The 25,610-nt window shown below is 48.2% G+C and overlaps 1 protein-coding gene across 1 annotated transcript in view; it reads right to left on the minus strand.

The window, feature by feature from the left end:
* Positions 1 to 25,610, minus strand: part of LOC125946979 (cytochrome P450 2C15-like) — a 311,950-nt gene that overhangs the window by 47,232 nt on the left and 239,108 nt on the right. The window contains exon 5 of the mRNA XM_049671232.1: positions 7,798 to 8,102. Coding sequence (XP_049527189.1) covers positions 7,798 to 8,102 — 305 coding nt within the window. The remainder of the gene's footprint in view (positions 1 to 7,797; positions 8,103 to 25,610) is intronic.

The raw sequence follows: 25,610 nt of genomic DNA on the forward strand, positions 1-25,610 counted from the left end.
TGGGCATTATATGGCTTGCTTATAAGTTGATTGAGTGTCCTTGTTTATTCACACAATATTTGCAGAAGTCCTTGTAAGCACTGCTGTCTCCACAACATTCCTTGGTTTCCCTACGAGTACTCCACGTGTATCAAAGCATTTACTGCCGCACCTAAACACTAAATGTGCAGCAGAAGAATATCAGGTGCAGACAATATTGACGCGCGTGTTCTAGGCAGACGACAACGACGAGGGGGGCATTAACGGACTCCGTCTAGTGGGTCAGTGGGATTCTTAGAGAACGAAGCAGACGTGTATCTGTTCTGTTTTGTTTGAACAGGTTGTCCTGCTGTTCTTGCAGAACGTCTCCCTGTCTTCTGTTCGCGTTCTACCGCTACAATAAGACATGTAAAATTTAGCATAACGTCACCCCCCTCCCCCCGTACACTGCGTGCCTCTCGCCAATGCTTTAGGAGAGCAATGGGACATTGCAGGTCAAGGTTATCTTGCTGACAGTACATTTTTGCCGAGCAATTTTTTTTCTTCCTTTCTTTAATGTAGCTGAAATCGTCGAACGCAGAAAATATAAAACGTCAAGCAGCACTGTACGCAATACAAGTACGCGGGTAGCTCAGCGTTAATATCGCTGTCAGAAGCTACGTTCTCCCTGCTTTAGCGGCATGCGGAACACGATGAGAAAACTTCGCTCGATTTCAGCTTTGGGTTTCATTAAATAGATGGTTATCTGTGTTTCGCTATGTTGTAAATCCAGTGACGGACAACATTAGATCCACCTGACCTGTACGAAAAATGGTGAGCATGTACGGCTTCATTCATCATTGACAATAAACAATGTAAGCTTACTTGTTTAAAGTGTTTTATTGCCAGTTGAGGCCTCTCGGTCGCCTGGCGACATAATAAAAATATCTGTAGTCATGTCAGAGTAAAGTGCACACGAATAGCGCCGCGAAAGCAGTAACAATATGCCCAAAACCAGCCAGCAAGCAGCACGGCAAGCCCTACGAATCGCTACCGTAGTGGCCATATTGCTCACTACGTAATGGTGATGATATTAGTTTTGATTTTGCCAGCGCCATCTCTCGGTCGCATACATTAGTTCACAACAGCACCGCCACGCTTGTTTCCGTTGCACTATGGAAGGTACAGTTTGTATGGGTGTTCTGTGATTGAGTCGCCAGTTGCCCTTGCGCCCGGTTTCAAGATACGCATTGGGTGCCGCAGCACAGTGTCGCCGCCCCCCTCCCTCCTTCCCATACCCCCCCCCCCCGGCCTATCGCGCGACGGAAGATGTCGCGTTTGCTCTCCGTGAAAGCGCGCGTCCCTCGCACATACGGCGCGCGGCGACGATTTTATCGCCCTTGGACTTTATACGAACCTCACGGCGACGACGACGGCAGAAATCCGCTTGAAGTGTGCATATAATTTCCATCGCAATAAAGACATTTATGATTTCTCTGCTGCATAGGGGGTATCGAAACAGCCTCAAATAAATTCAGAAAAACTTGTCTAAAGGTATGTTCATGGTAGTGGCACGTGCTATTGCCTCACGGCGCCGCTCAATTACGTGACGTGCTCATTGAAAAGCTGAAGAAAGGTATCTGGTTTCATATAGGCCTCATATATTACCGCGTCTCTGCTGCGGCATTTATTACCGAGATCTTTGAGTGGTGTCCTCTCGGGTGTCATGTCAGTAAGGGGACTCCCTACCTCACCGCGCGTGCGTTCGCTACGTGACGGCAACTGGAAGCTGTCGGCCGATGTGCTCTGCTCGACTATTTGAAATGTGATTCGGCAGTTTCGTAGAGGAGTATATCTGGAATATTCTCGGACATTATTCCTTGTGAGATCGAGCGGAGTCGCTGTGGTCACCATGCTTAGTGTGCTGTTGTATATCAGCGTTTGGACGAGCGAGCGAAGACGAGGAGAGCGAAGTGGCGCACCCAAGGACTCTGAGCTCGTTACCACGCAGCCGCTTTGCAACGTTCTAAGATGCAATAAAAGACACTTTACAATACTGGCGACGAGGGAACGCGACCCCGCGAAGCAAGTTTTCTTGGAAGGCGATGCCTAAAGGCAAGATACCGGAATTTGTGCCCGGCACCTCGGGGTCATCATGGGTAGAGCGCCTGAAGTTCTACTATGAAGCCAACGACATCGTCTAATCTTCCAATAAGCGAGCGGTTCTCCTCACGCTGTGCGGTGAGCAAACCTACGAGACGCCTAGGGCCCTGGTTGCACCACGGAAACCTTCTGAGGTGGACTTGGTGGACATCATCAAGTTACTGAGCCAGCACTTCGACCCCCGTCCGTCTTAGTTACTTGGACGATACCGCTTCCAGAAACGAGACCAGCTCGCTAATGAATCAGTAAAAGACTATATGTGAGCTCTGCGAACTTTGCCAAAGGACTGCAACTTTGGCAACGCAGATTCCATGACGGTGGGTCTTGATGCGTCGGGTGGAAACGCGGAATTACAGTCTCAACCAGGGGGTATAAGGCTTCCTTTGGAAATTATGCTACGAAACAGATTGGTATGTGGGATCCACGATTCTCATCTTCAACGGTTGCTAGCTGAAGATAAGCTAACGTTTAAGAAAGCGTACAAGCTTGTTTTGACTGCTGAATCAGCAAGAGATCAGCAGAGACAGATTCAAAGCACTCAGCAACAGGCTGAAAATTTTGATATACATCGTCATAATGTTCGCGAGGGCTCTACAAGCAAGGCGCATCAGTGCTTCCGATGCTTAGCAGATCATAAGGGCGACAAGTGCTACTTAAAGAATGCTACGTGTAATTTCTGCCGCAAAAAGGGTCACATCGCGAAAGTTTGCCTGTAGAAAAAGGCTAAACCACAGAAGTGCCAAGGAAGTCATCGTTTAGAGGAGGACGAAGTTTTAGAGGAACAGGAAGGCGGCCTCCTTACTGTTTTTCACAGAGGACTAGAGATCACAACCACAGCTAGGTTCGTCGTGACAGTACGACTGACTGGTCGGCCAGTCAAGATGGAAGTAGACTCGGGAGGTGCGTTTTGTATAAGTGGAGCGACGTTCGCTCGCCTCTGGCCTGAAGATGCCCCGGTGTTAAGAGAACGCAAGCTCGCTTTACGGACATCGTCGAGAGAATGTTTGGACATCCTAGTCTCCGTGCTTATCAATGTATCTTTCAAGAACAACAAAGCACAGCTACCCTTGCTCGTGGCTGGAGGAGCTGGAGCCAGCTTGTTAGGAAGAAATTGGTTCGAGAAACTGGGCATTACGCTGCATGGACTCAACAATCTCACGGAAACAACAATCGACGCTACATTAACCAAGTTCTCTGGGGTGTTCGAGGAATCTCTCACTGGACATTCAGGGCCACCTGTACGCATTGAACTTGCTGAAGACGCAACACCGAAATTTTTGAAATGCCGCCAAGTGCCATATGGATTGCAAGATGCCGTATGTCGAGAACTCGACAAACTCCAGGCTCAAGACATAATTGAGCCAATCTCCGTGTGTGATTGGGCGAGGCTAGTGGTCATCGTGAGGAAGAAAAATGGATCCTTACGATTGTGCGGGGATTACAGGAGCACAGTAAACGCAAGCATTAAGCCAACGGCGTATCATTTGCCAACGGCAGCTGAGCTGCTTGCAACACTTCGAGGAGGACAGATCTTTTCAAAGATTGACTTGACACAGGCTTATCAACAGCTGCACGTCGACAAGGCCACTTCGTAGATGCTGACTATCAACACAATTAAAGGCTTGTACGCAATGAAGCGACTGCCATTCGGTGTTTCGGCCTCACCATCTATATTCCAACGTGTTATGGATACTCTGCTCGCTGGACTACCCGGTGTAAGCGCTTATTTAGACGATATCCTCATCATGGGAGCGTCGAATGAAGAGCATCTAGATCGACTGGAAGCATTTTTGCACGTTTGCAAAAGGCAGGTCTCAAAGCGAACAAGGAAAAATGCATATTTGCGGTACGCGAAGTGAATTTCCTTGGCTACAAAGTTAGCGCTAACTGAGTTGAGCCGACGTCTGAAAAGGTTGAAGCTATAACGAGTGCGCCTGAACCAACAAACAAGTCCGAGCTACAGTCATTCTTAGGAATGATAAGTTTTTATAGCCGGTTCCTCTGAGACAAAGCGTCCATCGCCGAACCTCTTCATCGTCTATTGGATAAAGAAGCTAAGTGGAATTGGAAACTCCGCACAAAGCCGCTTTCAACAAACTTAAGGACGCACTACATGAGTGTACGGTTGCTGCGCATTACGACGACCCTCGCCCACTGATGCTCAGCTGTGATGCTTCGCGTTATGGGTTAGGAGCAGTTCTTGCGCAGGTAGACGGAAACGGACACGAACTGCCAGTAGCGTTTCCGTCAAGAACACTAGGCAAATGTGAGAGAAACTACTCCGAACTCGACAGACAAGGGCTTGCAATAGTGCTTGCAGTCACGCATTTTCATCAGTACATTGCCGGTCGGCATGTACTCATAGTGACTGACCATAAGCCGCTTCTTGGAATAATGTGCCATAGGGAAGCAAATTCTGTGGGCGCTGGCGGGCAGCAATAATGCAGACGCGGCTAAAGACATGTTTCTTCTTTACCCAGTTTCTGGCTTTCACCTGGACTTGGCCCATTACCTTGACTGACCAACCTGCTATCATGGTGCACCAGATAAATTCTATCGCCCGCATCGTGCTGCTGACAGCGGCGGATGACTATCCAGTTCTTGTTTCCATGTTCCACTTGGAAACAGCACCGGTGCTCCCTCTGCCCTGGTCAACCACATCACCGAGGACATCACCCGACGTGTTGTATTTAAGCGACCGGGTATCGTTCGCGCCTTTCAGTGGGCGTTGGCGGACAGCAAGAATGCAGACGCGGCTAAAGACATGTTTCTTCTTTATCCAGTTTCTGGCTTTCACCTGGACTTGGCCCATTACTTTGACGGATCAACCTGCTATCGTGGTGCACCAGACAAATGCTATCGCCCGCACCGTGCTGCTGACGGTGGCGGATGACTGTCCAGTTCTTGTTTCCAAGTTCCACCTGGAAACAGCACCGGTGCACCCCCTGCCCTGGTCAACCACATCACCGAGGACACCGAGGTGGACGATATGAGAAAAGGTTATGTGCCAGGTCACAAGGTGTGGATAAAGAATTTCCCGAAAAGTAACCCCTCCTGGCTACCCGCTGTAGTAGTGGAACAATGCGGCAAGAGGTACTTTGCAACGATGACTCAGGATGGCAGGCGGTACAGGCGTCACGTGGATCATATAAAAACAAGATATACGTTGATTGAAAACGCAGTTCAAGGAATCATCCTATCATTCTTTTCCAGGAAATGACTCACTCGAAGACAATCGTTTAATTAAAACACGACCATTATTCAGTTCAGGGGTCGAGCGTCCGGCAGAAGATGAACCCACGGCTTCTGTCTAGTCTCCTAATGCGTACCCGGATTTGCCCACTGAAGCAGGGACGCCCGATAGAACACAGCGATCCGAACAGTCGCAAGCCGCGCCCGATTGTATCCCACGCAGTCACTATGGTCGTGTTCTGAAGGCTCCAGAGCGACTAGGCATTTCAACATGTCAACATAAAATTGACTAAGATATGTTAGGGTTCACTGGAGGGGGGAAGTGTTGTATATGAGCGTTTGGACGAGCGAGCGAAGACGAGGAGAACGAAGGGGCGCACCCAAGGACTTTGAGCTCGTGACCACGCAGCCGCTTTGTAACGTTCTAAGATGCAATAAAATGCACTTGACAATATGTGCATTGCTCCTAGCGTCGTCTGCTAGTCATCAGTGTGCACACGTGCCGGTATGGCGCTGGTTTTTCGTCATTGTAGATCCGTTGTCGTGGCACACTCCAAATGATTTGTCAGTCTTTTTTGACGAGGAACTGCATAATTTGGCCTTCAGCTACTGAGTCTGCGCTGTAATACTGTCTTTGACTGTGCAGCGCGTGATGCGTGCTCCCATTTTGTTGCTGCCCAGCGTGGTAAGCATGTCACGAAAGACGTTTAATGCCTTTCACAGGAAACTGCGTGGTCGCTGTGGCGAGTTAATGCATGCACTGATTTAGAAGCATTACAACAAAACGCGGTTCGGAATGTCTGGTACCAGGGCAGACAACATTAGTGGGGACAACAAAGTTATGTAGTCTTGTGCTGCAGCGCTGACGTTCGAAATATAATTTTATTTAAACTTGGTTATTTTCAGCCATGATAAAGCTCACCTCTGCATATTAGTCAACCATGTGAACCCATCTCAAATTAGTGAACCTATCTCACATTCATCGTGAGAAGGGTCCACCCGGATGTTTTTCCTTTTTTCGACAGGAAAACCAATCTAGCGTTAGACTGAAAATGATTTCGGAGTCGAATAATGGAATGCTACAAAGCACAAGCGAGCTAGGATGAATATCGGCGTAAGAGACACAAGCGCTAACTTCCAACTATATTCAATTGGAAAAAATTGCCAAAGGTTAAATGACTAAAACGCTAACAGAAAGAACACCCTCCTATCGTTTGGCTGGTTTCCTCACGCGAGGGCTCCTGCTGTAGACCCCACCTCAACGGCTTCTTCCTCCTCAAGGTGACATAAAGAATAACAGATTTCGCTATGTTGTCGTGAAGTCATTTCCAACAATTCATTTTAACGTGCTTGAAAGTTCAAACCTATGTTAAAATTTAGTTCTTGGAAGAATTAACTGTGTATCTCTTACTTCGTTGGCTTTACTTGAGTGCTACTTGTTCTTTTTTATCTTTTGTAGTACCGACTGCTGCTTATGACCTTTATACCAAAGGCTGGCAGCACTTGTGAAATAAGCAAGCTGGCTAAATTAAACACGTCGTTTACTGGGAGAACGGGAAAATAAGAAATAACAACAGCCATTTCAGTTCTAATGACAGAAATAGCAGTGGTGCGGAACGATTCCGCTACCCGAGAAGCGCATAAACGCCGAAGAGGCACCATTTTCCGAAGTAACGGAGCAGCTATATTTTTAATTATATCTTCGAGGGTGCCTCGTTTTCAGGTGCCTAACAATTTTGCTTTCTCTATTGAGGAAAAAAAAGAACGATTGCAGTTTGACAAATACAGGCACGTTTCCTATCACCTTGAGGTGATATGTCTGTGTGGCCATCAACTTAGCCCTCCGAAGAAAAGTATTCTCTATGTAGTGGCAGGCCACCATGCATTCGCGTGCTTTATTAATGTGCATATATGTTCGCCCCGCTTGCAATAAAAAACTGTTGTAATTAAGAACTCCGTAGTTTCTCGTCTTTCCTCGCCCTCGCTTTGTACTTTTCTAATCAGCGTAAAGCAGCAACCGGCGGAAGTTATTCTCTCATGTTGAAGAAGAATTATAGGGTTTTACGTGCCAAAACCAGTTCTGATTATGAGGCACGCCGTAGCGGGGGACTCCGGAAATTTGGACCACCTGGGGTTCTTTAACGTGCACCTAAATCTAAGTACACGGGTGTTTTCACATTTCGCCCCCATCGAAATGCGGCCGCCGTGGCCGGGATTCGATCCCGCGACCTCGTGCTCAGCAGCCCAACACCATAGCCACTGAGCAACCACGGCGGGTTCTCATGTTGACGAAACCGCGATTAGGTTTGATGGATTCCGAGAACTACATGACGTTATGAAACAAATACTAGTGTTTGTCATGACATCACGTCCGATGTTTAAGCAATATACTGTAAAAAGCAGTGGTATTCGTAAGCGTTCGTTAGTTTATGTAAGGAATTTATAGAAGTTACTATAAGCGTAAAAGTTAACTTGTTCACCTACTCAGAAACGGCATCCAGCTCCTTGAAGGCTTTGTTGAGGCGGCCATTTCTTGTGAACGGCAGCTGAGCCATCAGTTCGCGGAGGAAACTGGGGTAGAATCTGTAGTTCAGGCCAACTTTGACAGCCGTGCTCACTCTCAACAACACCTGATTGAGTTCCCGCCGGCTTGGGTGATCGTGCGGCACCTGGCTGCCGTAGAAGAACGAAGCGATGTTATTGAAGGCGCACGGAATTAGGTATTGGTTTGCGTCCACTGGTTCTCCACCAGTCTTGCCAAACTCTTCCACAAGACGGGCGGCCTCCTCCTGTTATCAAGACACACCAGCAATGACGATTTCAAGATTAGGCATGTCATCACACTAGAAAAATTATAATGGCGTTTGACTTCGTGAACGCGAGTAATAGGCAAGCGTTATGGGTGCTATTGCCTGTTTGTGCACTGTGCGTAGAATGTTCTCGAAACGCTTCGATTATGTGTAAGCGCTGCCGTTTCTTTATGCTTATCTTTTATTTTATACGCATCACGTTCGCTTTTCAATTTTATAAAGTGTCTAGTGACATTAGGAAAGATGGTAAGCCCTGTAAGGATGCTTGGGGCGCACCTAGGCCGCCCCTTCTGCCGGTCTTGTTCAGCTCCTAACCGGCGCGTGCCGACGACTTCAGGGTCGATCGACTCGCGCTCAGCCTTCCCCCGCTTGCGTTGCTGATCCGTCCTACTCGCTCAGCGCTCGGCCTTTCAATCACCAGACAATACTGAAGCACCCGCAGCGCCCACGGAGCCCGTAGCAACTGCCAGAGGAGATGAACCCAGCGGGCCTCAGCCTACCGTCCTCTTCTGCGACGTTCCGCGGGCGTCCTGTGCCCACGCTTCGCCGCACGCTCTTCTGGCCACCTCCAGGAATCCTCCTCCTCTGTCGCTCGCTTCCCTCTCCCAGGTCGGTGGCCTCCCATTTATTCGCGCCTATTTCACTGACGAGGCATGTACGCGTGCACATAAAAAGAAGCGATACTTTTAATTCAGTGTGTTCTAAGTCGGAAATAAATTCCTGTTGGGCAGAGACACTCGTTTTAAGTTACAAAGACAAAACAAATTGATGGGCATATTTTGATACCTTTGAGAAACAGGGGCCGATTCACAAAGCTTTTCTTTTGTATGTGGTCTTTGGCATTGGCCGGCTGTCTTGGAAAATAATATGTCTTGCATCCGGATTGGCTGAAATTCTAACGAACAATTCTATCCTAAGAAGTTTTTGTGAATTCTGGCCCAGATTCGCGAAAGAATGTGCTGTCTTTCTTGGCAGCTATATATGCACCTCATCTGTGTTCTGCTCTGTTATTTGATCTTCTCACTGTCTATGTCATGTGTGGCCATTATGCTTAATCCCTAAGGGCTATAATATTTCAACTACATTTTGTAGACAAGCCACCCCTGAAGCGCCATATTTGTCCCTCCATGCTACAATCAGGTAATTGTAAAGTGTACGCAAAGATTTATTTTCAGTGCGGAACGCCCACCAAGACTCGTCGGACGTTTTTAAGCCGTTTCGTATTCTAAGTGACTGTGCTTCACAACCCTCTGCGTTCCTGAACGCAATGCGATTCGCTGAGGCACTCAGGCAGCGCGGCGTCTTCGTGCCCTTTCGACATTGTGGCTTAACAAGAAAGGAAAACGCGCAAATCCTAACCAAACACACCATCCGATGAACCTTCACTGCAACAAGCATATAGGGCGGCATCTTTCGGTGAGCTAGCAGTCGGTCGCACTCTCTTCACAAAGGGATTACGGAATGAACATTTGTTTGGCCGCGCGTTGGCTACACCGCTCTCCCCCGCGAATGTAATAATGAACTCTAACGCCAGGGCGCAGGTGACCACCTTCGAAGTGTGGGAAGGCGATGTTAGGCTACCAGCCGCCACTAATAGAGATCCAGCCACTTGAAAAGCATCGTCGGTAGTCATAAGCATGGCAAAACGAAGGGGGAGTGTGACATAACAAAATGGAATTGACAAAAAAACATGCAGATCCAACACACATGTTGGAAACTGTGTCAAGTGACGCTTTAATAAAGCGTTCAATGAAATGCTTTAAAACTAATGGCGATGAGTACAATTTTATTTACTTTGATGCTATGCAACAAATTATCGGGCACACCGCAAGTGCCTTAGAACGAATGGCTAAATAAAAGTAAACTAAATGAAAAGCTTCGTGAAATACCATTTACCATACTACCAACAGATCGCTGCGTTTTAAAGATACCTGCGAACCGACATGATACTTTCATGCTTTATCTAGGAATCGTACGCAGTGGGACATGCTAATTCGGGGGGAGTAGCCGAGAACCGAGTGCGAAATACTGAGTTGGGTGAATCAAAGAAAGAATATGTAAATACAGAATCAAGTAAGTATAATTCACCATTTCACTAACATATCTGTGCGCTTTAGACATGCGCATGATCCGCCAGTATACGTAGACATTTTCTTGGGCGAGGGGGAAAGCGCGCCATGAGCATTTCTTCCTCCCTTGCTTGTGTCGGTCGGCATGGTGCCGCTCAAATGTGTTGCTGTCGCTTGTTGCGGAACAACTTTTAAATGTTTTAAATCGTTTGCCGAAACCGTGTACGTGGTGCAATTCATAAACGTCGTGGAGGAGCCACTGGGTAGTCTTTGAGTGCAGAACTGACAACAGTATGTGGAAAATTCTCTTGGCTTGCCAAAACATGCGATGGGAATCATCAGTCGCCGTGTGTGTGCTTGTTATGTAAGTACGTATTTTGGCTCTATCTGTTTACACTCAACGAAGAGCAGTAGCGCCTGAGCACAACCAACGTAAATAGGAAACGTTCTCGCTTTCTCATTATTTTGCGTGAGTATGGAAACATAGAGTGCTCGTATACGGTCAATCCAATGCCATCCCGAAACATCTAAGCGGCATTCATAGAATATTTGCGCCAGCCACCGGCTTCAATCCCACGCATTTTATGTCTACTATGCTCTCTCTGCTTCAGCCTCGTATGCTAGCTCAACTCAGGAAAAACTGCAGTTGGTAAACCAAGACGTATTGGATTTTAGTGGTCTTTCTCGACATTGCCTCGGTCCAAACCTTGGCCCAAAGAGCTAGGCACTGCTGACTAATTTCATAGATTATGCGATTCGATCAATAAACATTCCCGTCGGATGGAGCGAAAGCAAGATGAGCCTCACCTACAAAGGCAAAAGAGATAAGGAAAAGACGAGCTCGTACAGGGTAGTTACAGTAACATCGGTGATATATAGAATGGTAATGCAAGTTATAAAACTGTAACTGTCGAAGTTGGTGGAGAAAAGCGATGTATTAGGGTAACTACAGAATTGGTTCAGACCAGGCAGACTTTTAGAGGATAATATGTTTCTACTAACTCAGTGCATGGATATTTTAGTAGCTCAGAAAAGACCTTTATCGATCGCATTTCTAGATATTTAAGGAGCTTATGACAACGTAGACAGGGAATTGTTATGGGTTAGTCTTAAGCACGAAGGGCTTATATGCCGACTTCGTGGAGCTGCTGAGGGAGGTATATAGAGATAACCGAGTACAAGTTGTATCGGAAGGTGGAAAAGGTACGGAAATGCTGGGAATTCACCAAGGATCGAAGCAAGGATGTCCTCTGTCTCCATTGTTTTTCACGCTTTACGTTAAGGGTATAGAAAGACGACTGGAAAACAGCGAATTAGGTTTTGATTTATCCTACATACGTAATGGACAAATGGTGCAACAGAAGGTCCCTGGGCGTATGTACGCAGAAGACATTGTGCTACTAGCGTACAATAAAAACATTTACAGACACTTGCGAATATCTGTGGCAACGCAGCAACTAATCTAGGCCTTAAGCTTAGCACAGAGAAAGCAGGTATTATGATCTTTAATGAAGAGACGAGAAACTTCATGGTGTCAATTCAACAGCAAGTAATACCCATAGTGAAGCGATATAAGTGCCTCGGCGCGCATGTAAACAAAGGAAAGAATTACTCAAACAAACACCTAGATGATCTTAAAATAAAGGGGAAGCGGAATATAGCAATAATGAAACACAGAGCACTGTGGGGGCACAATAAGTATGAGATGGTGCGTAGAATCTGGAAATGAGTAATGGTGCCTGCGCTAATATTCACAAATGCCATTCTATACTTAAAATTTCATATCTTGTCGAGGTTGGAAGTTAACCAAAAAGCAGTAAGCCGGCTGGCTTTGGGAGCCCACGATAAAACCACAAATGAGGCAGTGCGAGGTGACATGTGCTGGTCCTCTTGTCAAGTAAAAGAATCACAGAGCAAAATTAGTTTTGGAGAAATACTCAGAAACAAGGATGAAAATAAATTTGCGGCTAAAGTGCACAAGTGTCTGTACATGTAAAGCGTGGACACGAATCGAGGAAGAGGTCTAGGAAGTTGGCTACCAAATACAGGATAAGCGAAACTGTAAATAGACAGCCAGGAGTCATCAGAAAGAAAGTGAGTGAAATAGAGACAGTGAATTGGATGCAAAGAAGGGAAACAAAAAGGACCACGTAGATTTACAAGAATGAGAAGAAAGAAATTAGAAGGGAAAATCTGTACGATAACACAAAGGCCAGTGCCTTGCTATTTGAGGCTCGAGGCGGTTGTCTAAGGACCAAAACAAACCAGAGCAAAGATTGCGAACTAGAAGAGGTATGTGTATGCTGCAGTAAAGATCCGGAGACCACTGAGCACATCCTGATAGAATGCGACGGGATTCACCCAGCGAGAACCGTAAGTAACGTAAAACTTCCAGAGAGAGAGAGAATAAACTTTAATAAAAAGAGCACGCAAGCGTAGGTAGCTCCTCCGCTCTGCAGTGGGTGGTCCCCTCAGTCCAGGAGTCCAGCGGCCTTAGCTGCCTTTCTCGCTCGATTGACCAGGTTGAGCTGCTCCGTCGAGTCGGAGCTCGACAGCGCTGCCTCCCATTGCCGTGTGGTGGGGTGTGTTATGGGTGTTAGCTGTGGTGTGTTTGCGCAAGCCCATACCAGGTGGTAAAGTGTTGCACATTGATCACAGTGTGGACATTTATGGGAATACAGCGCAGGGTGTATGGCGTGGTAAAGACTCAAATGTGGATATGTGTTTGTTTGGAGTTTTCGCCATATTACGGCTTCCACTCGCGTCAGAGCATTATGAGGTGGGGGTAGTGTTCTTCGTAAAAGGCGATAGTGTTGTAGGATCTGAGTGTAGGTTACTGGTATGGGCTCTGGTTGGAACTGCTCGGCGCGGTCATCTCGCGGCTCCCGGTGTGCATGCGCTCGGGCGTAGCCGTGTGCCTGCTGATTGCCGCGTAAGGACTCATGTCCCGGAGTGCACACGATTTGTATGTATGGTGGCAGCTGGTGCGCTCCATTCAGAATGCGATGTGCAGCCCTGGAAATTTTGGCCCTGGAGTAATTTTTGCATGCCGCCTGAGAGTCCGTCTGAACTATGACGCAATCCCACTGCGGTCTCGTCGTGATGGCTAACGCTATCGCTAGTTCCTCTGCCTCCGCAGCGCTCACTCTGGAAACCGACGATGCATTTATTTCGATCCCGGGATTGTCGACTACGCTGGTGACGACTGCGGTGCTTCTTGCGGTGCTGGCCGCGTCTACGTACAAGACATTGGGGTGGTTGCCATACTTTCTCGCGAGCGCCTGCGCTCAGGCTTGTCTCCGTCCGATGTGGAAGTTTGGGTGCATGTTCCTGGGAATCGGTGAGACGTGCACAGTTTCTTGTATTCGTGTTGGGATTTTGGTCAGTGCGCTGGTCTTCCGTACGGAATATCCAAGACTTTCCAAGACGCAGCGTCCCGCTATTATGCGAAGTAGTCTTTCCTTCTGGCTTACCAGGTGGGCCTATATGATTTCCCGTGCGGGATTGTACACCCCTGTCTCCTCGATGCGAAAAGTAGCCGTTCCGGGTGGGAGTCCGAGCGCTTGCTTATACGCCTTGCGTATCAACCGGTCGAGTACCTCCACTTCCGCGTTCTTTAAATTTAAATATGGTGCCGAGTACGCAATGCGGCTCACAATCAGAGCCTGCACTAATCGGATAAGGTCCTGTTCCTTGAGTCCCCTCTTCCTGCTGGTAATTCGTTGCATCATGCGCAAAATCTGCGTGGTAGTGTGTTGTAGCTTCTCCGGCCCCGTCCTTTTGTAAGTGTAAGCCGAGGATCCGAAGTCTGTCTACCTTAGTAATCTCTCTAGGCCCTATTCGCAGGTGGATGGTTGGTGCCGGGGCTGCTGATCGTCCTCGTGAGCGCTTCTCGATTATGAGGAGCTCCGACTTCTCCGGCGCGCATTGCAGTCTGCATGCCTCCGCATAGCTTGCTACGACGTCTACTGCCTCCTGTAATGCCTCTTGTTGTTTTCCTATGGACCCTCCGACCGTCCATATCGTGATGTCATCTGCATACAAGGCATGTCTGATCCCCGGTATTTTCTCGAGTTGGGCTGGAAGTTTCATTATGACCACATTGAAAAGTGTCGGTGACAGCACTGCTCCTTGTGGCGTTCCTCTGCTAGATGTGTCTATTCGCTGTGACCTCACATTTCCCAGCCCTATTGTGGCTGTGCGATCAGTGAGAAAAGCCCTCACGTAGCTATACGTTCGTCGGCCGCAATTCGTGTCACTGAGATTGGATAGTATGGCTTCGTGCCCGACGTTGTCAAAGGCTGCCTTTAGGTCTAGTGCGAGAATTTAGTTTTGTGCAGCATGGCGTTGCTGCAGTCAGTACTTCCTCGTTGAGCTGCTGAAGCACGTCTTGCGTTGACAAGTTGGGCCGAAAACCAAACATCGTGTTCGGCATCAGCTGACGTTCTTCGAGATGCGTCTGTAGCCTGTCTAAGATAACACGTTCCATCAATTTACCGAGGCAAGACGTAAGCGAAATGGGTGTTAGGTTCTCCAGGCAGGGCGTTTTTCCTGGCTTTGGTATCAGTGTAATCTCCACATGCTTGAATTCCGGGGGTAAGGTCCCTCTGCTCCAGTGCACATTTAAGAGTTCAGGTATTGCCTGCACGGTTGAATCGTCCAGGTTACGTAGCAACTTCTTGGTGATTCCGTCCTTGCCAGGAGTGGTGTTTCGAGTGAGTTTGCGATCGCTCGTGTCAGTTCGGAACGTGTTATGTCCCGGTCGAGCTCGCTGTTTTCCAGTTCGGCGTAGGCGTAGTCAGCCGCTGGCTTTGCACCAAGTATCGGCTGGCCAATATATTTACTTTGTAAGGCACACAATAGCTGATCGTCTGTGCCTCCGAAGTTGTGTAGTACTCGGCTCATCGTGTGCTTTTTTTCTCTCTTGCTCTGGCTCGGATCTAGGAGATGTCTGAGTATGGTCCACGTCTTCGCAGTGCCCAGCGTTCCTCGGAGGGAGTTACAGAACTGGTCCCAGTTCTGTCGTGCAAGTTGCTCTGCGTAGCGCTCTGCCTCGTCCGTTAGTTTCGCGATGCGTATATTTAGCTTACGGTTGTGCCGCTGTCTTCGCCATCTTCTAAGCAGACTGTGGCGCGTTTCCCACATGTGTAAGAGGCGCGGATTCACTGCCGGATTGTCCGTGGTGAGTGCAACCGCCTTGGAGTGTTTGGCTACCGATTCCTGCAGTTCTCTAATCCAGGCTTCAGGTCGGTTATCGCTTGGGCTTCTTGAGTTTCTCTTTCGCTGCGGAAGTTTGCCCAGTCCGTGATTTTGGTGGAGCGTATCTTTCTCCTTGGGAAGTTTCCCAGGTGTATCGAGATGTCGAGTATGAAATGGTCGCTCCCTAGCGTCTCGTTAGTGTTTTCCCACTCGACGTTCTGAATTCTGGACGCGAGCGCAAGATCGGGACAGGTGTCGCGGGCCGTGTTGTTGCCTACTCACGTTGGATATGTCGGATCCGTCACTATCGTAAGTCGGTGGTGTTGTATGACGTTGTACAAGGTTGTTCCCTTTTTGGTATGTCTGACATACCCCACGCCTCGTGCGCCGCGTTGAAGTCGCCTAATATGAGGAGGCCGTTTTGTCCAGATAGCTGCCTCGCTTGGTGCACCAAGTTGTCTAGGGGTCCCAGCGTTTCCTTCGGCGAACTGTACATATTAAGTATAAAAACACTTGTGTTTCCCCTGCGCTGCGGCACTATTTCCGTGAAAACGTGATCGATTCCCGTGTCCGCATAAGTGTGGTCTATTGCAGTGAGGTGTTTGCTCGTGAGTGTGGCCGTACGTGCTTCTGCTGCCGCATGAGTGTGATATCCAGTGATTCTTGGTGTTTTTCCTGTTTCCTGTAAGGCTATTACATCCGGTGGTGTGTCTTGTTTGGCAATGTATTGCAGCACTGTCGCCCTCTTGTGAGTGAAGCCACGACAATTCCACTGCCAAACGGTGATCCCTCCATTTTGATCATTCGGTTTTCTGACAATTTTGGTCCTCTTGTAGCATTTGCTGGAGGGCTGCCTCTCTGTGTGGATAAACTCGCGGCTTCTTGTGGCGCTCATCGTTTACCAGAGGGGTGAAAACCTAGTGCAGATGCGTTATCATCTGTCGGATCTCGTCGAAGCCCTTCTCCATTCGCATATCTAGGTCTTGGATGGCTTTCCGGTTTTCGTGAATACCTTTTTCGCAGACTGTTACTCGCACATCGATCGGTTGGGCTGTCGGATTCGGCACGGGCGGCGCCTCGGTGTTCGTTTCCTCGATGGTCTCCTTCACTACCGAGGCAGTGGACGCGCGCTGCGGCGGCTGTGGCGGTGTTCGGGGTTCGGGCGAACTTTCTTGCTCTGGTGGCTTGTTTCGGCTTCGTTCCTCCTTTAGCTGTGGGCGCAATTCGGCTATCTCTACACGCAGTTCCTGAACTAGGGCCGCAAGCGCCTGTACAGTGTTCGTGTTTGTGTCTGCGTCTCGTGATGGCTGTATGTGGGGCTTGGTTTTGTCATTTTGTCTCTGTGACTTCGGGAGGCAGCGTTCTACCCAGCTCACCTGTTGTTCCTTGGAGGTCACGTGACTCAGGGTTTTCGACCTACTGCCGGACCTGGTTCTGCTCTTGGACCTGGACCGGCTCTCGGACCTGGATCTGCTGCCGCCTCGTTGTTGCGATGCCGCCCTGGGTCTGGACCTGGAGCGGGTCCAAGATCGGGATCGCTGTCTGCGACCCTCCCTCGGTTGTTCTGTCGGGGTGTTTTCTTTGTGTGCCTGTTCCTTGCGTGGCCTGTGCGACGAGCGTGGCGCTGGTAGCAGTCTCTTAGGGCATTGTTTCGACGCTGTCGCGTGATCGCCGTCGCACAACGAACATCTCAGTTTGCAGTCATGTCCATCACTAGGCTCTGCTGCACCGCATCTTTCGCAGGTGGGTTTATCCGGGTGCGGGAAAACGTCGGTTCGATGCCCCATTTGATGGAACGCGTTGCATACCTTGACCGCGTGTCGATAGGGTAGGCAGCGTAGCTCGCCTCCGTCGAAGGTTATGTACCTCGGCACCGTTCTTCCCTCGAACGTTATCAATGCGGTCGCACATGGCCCTAGCATCCGCGCTTGTAGGATGTTTATTTTGTGTGCATACAGCCCGCGCATGAGCTCCGCGTCCGTCGTTCCCAGAGGAATGCCATGGGCCGCTCCACGAGCTGAATTCGCCGATGGTGCGATATATGTGGCCACTGCGTACTCCTTTGCGCCGAGATGCACAGTGTTGATGTCTCGTATCCTAGCTGCCATGTCTTCGCTAGAGGTGCTCATTACTGCGATATTCTGCTTGCTTTCTATCCGCATTATAAAGTTCTGGGTCGGGGTGGTGCGTGGGTATCCTCCCGCCTTGAGTACTTGCTCAGGCGATGGCCGGGGTCAGCCACTTCGAAAAGACGAGACCTTACCTCGGCCTCAGTATTACTTTCAGGTGTGCTTCGGGGGCGGTGGTGGTCTGCGCGGCGAGCGCTGCTGTGCCTCGGGAGCCGGGTCGGAGTTCTTGGGTGCTTCCTTGCTGCGTTGTTTGCGCCTTTTGACTGTCAGCCAGTCACCTGCGCAGTCGGTGGATTCTTCTTGCGGTTGCGAGGGAGAAGCATCAACATCCATGGTAAGCTTCGGGTGCCGGGTGGGGCTCAGCCCCTTACTCCTGGCTACGCCTAGTGGAGCGGTCTCCGCTTGCGAACTCTCGAGGTTCCACAACACCGATAAATGTGACTCACAGCCTGGATCTTGGTCTCTACGGACATAATAAAACTCGCTTCGTCGAATGGCACTATTTTTAAAGTTCTGGGACGACTTGACCTGGAGATAGCGTTTCTTGAACCGGGAGCCCATGCAAGCACGGCCGCTCCTCGCTGACCTCGACAACTTCGAGAAGCACTTGTATTTAAAGTGGAAGGAAATATCAACAGATCAGCCGTAGAGATAAGTAAGAGACGATTGGAGTACTGGTGAAAAAAAAAACAGGGAAAAGATTGATACGACCTGATCGCTTAAAATCATAGGTAGCGGTACAAGGTAATTCTGAAAAAAAAAGAAAAAGAGCAATGAGAGGTATACAAAATGATAGATAAAGAACATGTATAGTATACCTGATTCAATCAAGCAGGCTAGGTGACTATTTGTCGCCGCCCCATTCCCGTTTCAAAGGTTATACTAATAAATCATCATCATCATCTTGCTCGAGCCAGGTGACTCCGCCAGTGGCGCCACCGGACGTGGCTTCTGCTGACGTAGCCGCAATGCTTTCGCATTCATCCACCTAGTGATAACTAAGCGCCCCTTGATTTTTTTCTTCTGTTCGGTCTAATAATGTATTATTAAAGCGTGTACATCAAATCAGATGAGGAGCTTTTATTTGTTTATTTTGGCGGTTTCCCTAACATCGCGTGACAGACAAGATAACTGGAGGTGGCCCGGAAAAAGTTTGAACAATCATGATGGGCTGACTGCAGAAATAGACCAGAAATGTTTAAATTACCTGTATGTTATAACGAGTATGCTCAGTTTTGCTGACTGCGTCGTGTTTACGAGACCATGTCTGGTCGCTTAAACTTTTGCCCCTATTGTACCGCGTAAGCTTGCCTGATTGGTCATAGTAGGTAACTGGTGGAGAACCCCGCGTCTCCCAACTGTCCTCAAGTCCCTTGGATGATGTGAAAACCAATTTAAGGAGTCCTAGTTTTTCGACTGAGCAAAGAGACAACAGTTCATGGCGCCACTTCATCACGGGAGACCAGGCCGGTCAGGCAGGCTGCCGACGACCACTATGACATTGTTTTCTATGTTTCACAAGTGTACAGTGCGCCTTTACATTAATACCCAGATTAAGTAATCTAGATGGTCAAGTGATACTTTTCGTCGTCGTCATAGACGCGTGCCTCTGCCGGAGCTCATCCCCTTTCATCGCCGTTATCCTGGGGAGCTGATGGGTCCGAACATTAACAGCTACGTCACTGAGTGGCTAAATAACAGAAAATAAGATTATACATGACCAAAAGCGCAAAAAATAACGAGTACACAAGAAGGAAGAGCAGACAGGACGAGTGTAGAAAATAAGATTCCGGCGTGATACGTTAGGGTCTTTGCTTGAAAAATTTGGAGGACGCTTAAGCTTCGCCTGTAAGAGTGTAACGCGATAGCGTTATCGGGACCCGTTCGCATCGTATTTTCTTTATGAGTAGGATTCGCTGCAACCCACGACGTGGGAAATCCAGCTTACAAAGGCCAAGCTTACATCGATTCCTTTAAAGTCGGCTTCACTTTTAAAGAAAAATGCATTGCTGGGAAGATATTTCTACAGCGACAATATAAGCCGTCTTATGTGAAAATGTGAAAGTCCTAGGACATTTTTTATTATATTAATAATTGTTTGCAGTTGCCCCAAGACGTGCACGTATACAAAACTTAGAAAGTATTGGTTTTAAGCATTCCCCTCAATGTTTCCTAAAACCAAAGTACAGCAGAACACCATCAGAATTGGAGGACGCTTAAAATTCGCCTTTAAGAGTGGAACGCGATAGCATTCAAAGATCCCTGGCTGCTTATCGGGATTTTTCTCGTATATTGAAAATACGATCGGACGCTATCACGGCTGTACGTTGTGGTTAAGTCGTACTTGACCACTTTTCTGACGGATTTTACTGAGAACTTCGATTTTTTGTTCAGTAACGCCTTGTGCCACGGGATCAGCCTGCCCGGTCGGGGTGGTTGGGGATGATGTGTTTCGGCATGATCATTTCCGTCAGACGCGGATGCTTAACGCTGAAACCGACCGCGACACCGGATATTCTGCGACATGGGGCCCTTAACGTATCGGGTTAAAACATTTACGCTAGCACCCGTTTTTGCGCCGGCGCAAGCTCAGCGAGATCGCTCCAGTCCATTCTAACTGAACGCCAGCATGCCACCGGTGAGAGCAAGACAGCCCACGATACACTTTGTTCTAGCGGGTGTGACGTGAGGTAGGGCATGTTGTATGCCTGCGCTGGCCACACCACGCGTGGAAAATGCCGCCAGGCACACCGGTTGCACGATGACGTTTAACTCTACAGCATCCACTCAGCACCGACGCAGCGGAACTGTGCCACACGTGATGCGCGCTCTCGTTATGGCGGACTATATCCGTGCCTTATTAAGAGGAGAGGGCACTTCAGGCCTGATATTTACTAATCTAATGGTATGTCGAGTATTTTAGTGCGATTAGCATTATTTGCCCACATCAGGCTTTTTCAGCATATCTATCATTCATCTATTTATCTATCTATATATCTATCCATCTCAGCATATATCTATCTATCTATCTATCTATCTTGCTGCTATCTAGCCTCTTACGCCGACGTAGCGGCCGAAGTGGTTGATCAACTTAGGCCACTAGGCATGTGCTGTGGTCGTGATGCCGTCATGGTCATTCCATCATTGGTATTTCGGCTTCGTCATCTCACTCTGATGATGTTACCGTAGTCAGGTCAGGGCTCTCACACTCTCAAGTTCAACAAATTGCCACAGAGGGCGAAAAAATCGACCGCGCGGGCGCGGCTAATAAACCAAGCCTAGTGCGTTTTCAAAAAAATTGCCCCAGTGAGTTCCGTCGTCTCCCGCTAGAGGCGCCGTAGTAAGCGCAATTTCAACCTACAAACTTACTCCCACGCTTATTAAAGTGTTATTTTATGACAAAGAGTACATATTTATTATTCCTAATTATACATCCTACTTTTGAGTAGTAACACTATTGTTTTTTTGTCATTATAGAGGCAAAATAACGTTCATCATCAGCGACGTCCCACGTGATCTCTCGCCTGGATTTAAAATTTTTACCGGTAATTTCGGGACACGGCAAGCACGGATTCATTGGTCGGTGCACTTATGCTGGTTGCTTATTTGTGCTAAAACCACTTTATTACGCTTCGATACCTCGCGTTGTTTAACTTCGGGTGAAGTGACGTGTTTGCGAGCTGAGATGTAAGCCCGAAAGCTATGTTTTGATCGTGAACCATGCGGAACAAGTATGCATCGAAACGGGAGCCGGATTCTGCTGCGACTGAGGATGGCAATACCGGTGAGTCGTTTAACATTGCTGCTTGAATCGTTATTTAATACTCGTCTCGTTAATTCACAGGCGGAGACAAGTTAACGAACTAAATCCTGCATTCCATATGGGTAGTCGGGACCCTACGATGCCGTTTCTGAAATAAACCTGTAGTTGCGAGAGCGTCGTCATACACACAATCACGAAAGAAAGAGAGCGATATCGGAACGCGCAGCACGTTTCTCATCTCGTTGTATCCGTGGCCTTGGGCGACCGAGTAGCCTTATCAATGTTTTTTTTTCTTCAAGTCCGCCGGCAACTTCTTTCGTCCACAAAACCGATTAACCCTTTGGTAAATTGAAGTGAAAGTACTGAATTTAATGTATTAAACAATTGCACGCATAATAATTAACCCATATTTCGTACTTGTTGGTTCCAAGTGTTCTTGCTGGTAAGTTTGGTTTACCTTAGGGCATTTATTTTTGCAGTAGTGGAGCGGTGCATCGCGGTCATGCAGAAAAAGAATGCATCAGTTGTAATACATGAAATTCATGTCTTTCATGCATTTGCTTGTGGAACCAGCAGTGAGAGCTCTTCTAGTGTATAAATGAGCGCAAAAATGTTCTCGTTTGTGATCCTAATAATACTTCAGGTGTTCAAACGCATTGTAGTTAGGCAGATATCAATTTTATGGACAGTATCGAATCCCGGCCACGGCAGCCGCATTTCGATGGGGGCGAAATGCGAAAACACTCGTGTACTTAGATTTAGGTGCACGTTAAAGAACCCCAGGTGGTCCAATATTCAGGAGTCCCCCACTACGGCGTGCCTCATAATCAGAACTGGTTTTGGCACGTAAAACCCCATAATTTAATTAATTAATTTAATTAATTAGTACCAATATTTGGTTATTTAACAAGCTGCTTAAGCTCCCTGGAACAAACAGTGTACATTTACATGTGTTGTGCGGTCAGAAACCATTACAATATATATATATATATATATATATATATCACAGCTTTTTGCATTTCATATTGTGAAATTGTGTTTTTTCAATTTTTGATGCAGTCAAAATTTCTCTTCCAGACATGAAGTAAAGAGGACGGCACAGTGTAAAGCAACACACTACACACACTAAGGAGAAGCTACTGCCTGCTACAGCCAGGTCATCGTGTGGACTTTTGCTGCTACTACAAGGTAAACAACACCGGGTTCAGAAATAAATATGCTTGATATACGCTGCATTGGCTTGCTAGTCTTGAGATACATTGTCATTTGTTTGTAGCAGATGATATGAATGTTTCTTCATATTTACGGTGCAGCATAATGGATTCAAACATAGAAAGCACTACACGAGTTTGGGTAACCTCTGCTGTATCTCATGTATTACTGTTCTGCCCCAACAGAGTCTGCACCAAGCACATCTTGGCACTCATCACAGGAGCCCTCATATATCTACACCAACAGGAAGGGACTGGAGCCGAACGCACAAGGCTCTTACACCACGAACAAAGAAGCGGATCCAGAAGTATTTGGATGAGATACCAAGTCTACGTAGGACTGTATCAAGACTGCAAAGCTCCTCAGCCATCATTCCACCAGCACGCATATTGGCAGAGTCATCCAGGTACCTCAACAAAAGAAATTCTTCGCGTTCAGATGCACCTGCAACCTCTGAACAAGCATGGACGATGCTGGCCAAAAGAGTTCCATCAGTTTGCCCTTCCTTAATCAGCTTCCTGGCCTTATCAAATTCAATTTGTACCAAGTATACATTTTTTCTATGAATGCAAGCTTTTTCATTCCCCATTCTTGCTAGATATCATTATTCTTCCTTATCCAAACATAAAGGTGAACTGATTCTTTGCTCATACTTAAGGCCCGTCATTGTCTATTAGCATAACATCTTTGTAGCAGTATTCTCTACTGTACGTGGCCATGTTAAATTCCTCTCCTGAAATAGCAGATACGGCATCGGCATGTGTCTTGCATTAAGCTTTGCACCGTGTGCTATGTAGCATTTCACTTTTCTTAATGTTATTGGCCTTCACTGCTTGTAGAGCAGAGTGGATTGCTGAATGCAAGCTTTCTTATTCCCATATTTAATTCTTGGTCTCATTCAAACTGCTCTTCTTGCTCAATAGCCTGGGTTTTTGTGCAAGCTACACTGAAGTGGTTGATTGCAGAAACTTGGTCGATGTCGCTGTGTTAAGTTTTTCGGATTTGCGGGGCCTGGTAAGTTGCATTGGGAAGCAGTCTCTCGAGGTAAGCACCTGTTCCTGCAGTCTGCGCAGTGACATAGACTCCCAATTTATACGCACCGTGCCGTGATTGGTGCTCCCCGTTCCGTCCTTTCCTGCTGCAGCCGTGGGCAAATTGTGCTTGTGGGCTTCCTGAGCCGCAATTTGGCATACGTGCTTACATGATCGGAAGCGTATGAAGTTCATAGCCACCTGGGTGAAAAGGCCCGCAAAAGTGGCTGCCGAAGGTGATTTCCACGAAAACGACTTATGCATATTGAGAGAAAATGGGGCAGCGAGTGTCAGTGTCGTATTAGCGGCCCCGATAGACAAACATAAACGTGCAGCTTGGAAAGGAGGTAATGCTAAAACGTACGATAGTCCATGTTGCTGTGTTGCGTGCGGCAGCAGATGCCTGCGTCACCTCATTGCTTCGGTATGCAAGTTGCTAATCTTCAACGGTGACTGTCGGTGCAAACATCTGCTTACGCTGCTGGTTGTCGCACGTTACCGGACCGCCATGTGCGATGACGAAAGTGAGCAGTTTACGAGCTCGCATTTATTGTTTCAGCGTATCTCAACATGCAAGTTTTATTGCTGCTCTTGTACGAGAAGGTGCACTGCTTGTCTTCGACCAATAAAGTCGTACGTCCTGTTCACTCACTTGTGGCTTGTTTTTATGGGCGTCAGTAGAGGCTCTTTGGTCTCCTGGCAATTAGAACGCACAAGCTAAGCGGCAAGGCACGCCGCAACGCCAGCCGGGCGAGCGCGGCGCGTACCAGCGTGCACGACCGGTAGAAAACGGCCATATTGAATTTTGCACAAAAAAAATACAATTTCCGCTTCCTGTTTGAGCAGCGCCATCTGTCTGGTACCCCAGTGAGTTCCATGCGCTGCCGCTTCTTATTTTCGTACCACTGTGGAAGCTACAGTTTCCCTTGTCTAAAGTTGGTCTTTATTCTATGGTCAGGTCTTCTGTGCCGCCCCATTGGCCTATGTTATCAACCCGCTCGGACCACTAGGTATGCGCTAGTGATACCATCGTGGACCATCAGCTTCGCCATCTGACTCTCGTCATGCCGTCGTCGTCACGGTTTCTGCATCGACCCAGTGATCCATGTTCTCTGCCACCTTGGGCCACTAGCTATGTGAGCAAAATCATGATGCCGTCGGGGTCATTACGTTGTCGTCAATGCTGCTCTAGCTGTTGTCCAGCACTGGACATGTGGCCATAGTGGCGCCATTTCAAAGCGAAAGCTTTACTGGCCTAGTCGAGCGAGTTTCCCCGTGCGTGACAGTTTGACGTTGAAGTGAAGAACTGATACCACGTGCCTCGCCGCCGCTGCAGCCATGCTCCGCCGCCGCCCCTGCACCGACGATTCGTCGCCATTTGTCGGTGTCACGCTGTCATTTCATCGAAAGCTGCGCCAGCTGCGTTCATGTGACTAAACACGTGACTCACCGTTCGCTTGAAAGGGAGACGGTGCCGCTCTCTCTGCCGCCTCGCAGTTTCTCGCTATAGCCATGCCAGTGCTTCAGTTCAGCCGTTGTGCGATGGAAGGAGGGAGCGAGGACGCTGGTCCATCTGTGCCGAAGTTGTGTGCGCGGTCGCAGTGACGAAAGCGGCGAGCTGCGTCGAACCATCCTGCAGATGTCCCTTGGCTTGCTAATCAGTTAAATCGGAATCGTGAGTACGAGCGCTTAAAGTGGCAGGATGAAACGAGTGAAGAACGGGAGCTTCGGCGAGCTAAGCGTCGGGAGAAGGATGCAGAAATATGCCAGTGACGAGCTTTAAAGGCGGCAATGTGCGCCTCGCCTTCGACGACGGCTTCTGAAACTGACGAAACGACCGCAGTGAGTGCTCGCAGCACGGAACGTTCGATTAGCCACATCCTTAGGTCGGCAAGCTGTGCTTGGGCTATGACGGTGTTCGAGACTGAGTTTACGTGCAACCCGTTAGGATTTGTGCGTAACGTGTGTGCAACACAGCATTACCAAATGTAACAAGCTTTCGCTCGCATAACCGGGCCTAGCCGAGCAACGTCGCGGCCATTTTTCTTCATACAGTCGTCACGGTTGCATTGCCATCGTGGTCC

This window comes from Dermacentor silvarum, chromosome 7 (genome assembly GCF_013339745.2).
Source record: "Dermacentor silvarum isolate Dsil-2018 chromosome 7, BIME_Dsil_1.4, whole genome shotgun sequence".
NCBI classification, from domain to species: Eukaryota; Metazoa; Arthropoda; class Arachnida; order Ixodida; family Ixodidae; genus Dermacentor; species Dermacentor silvarum.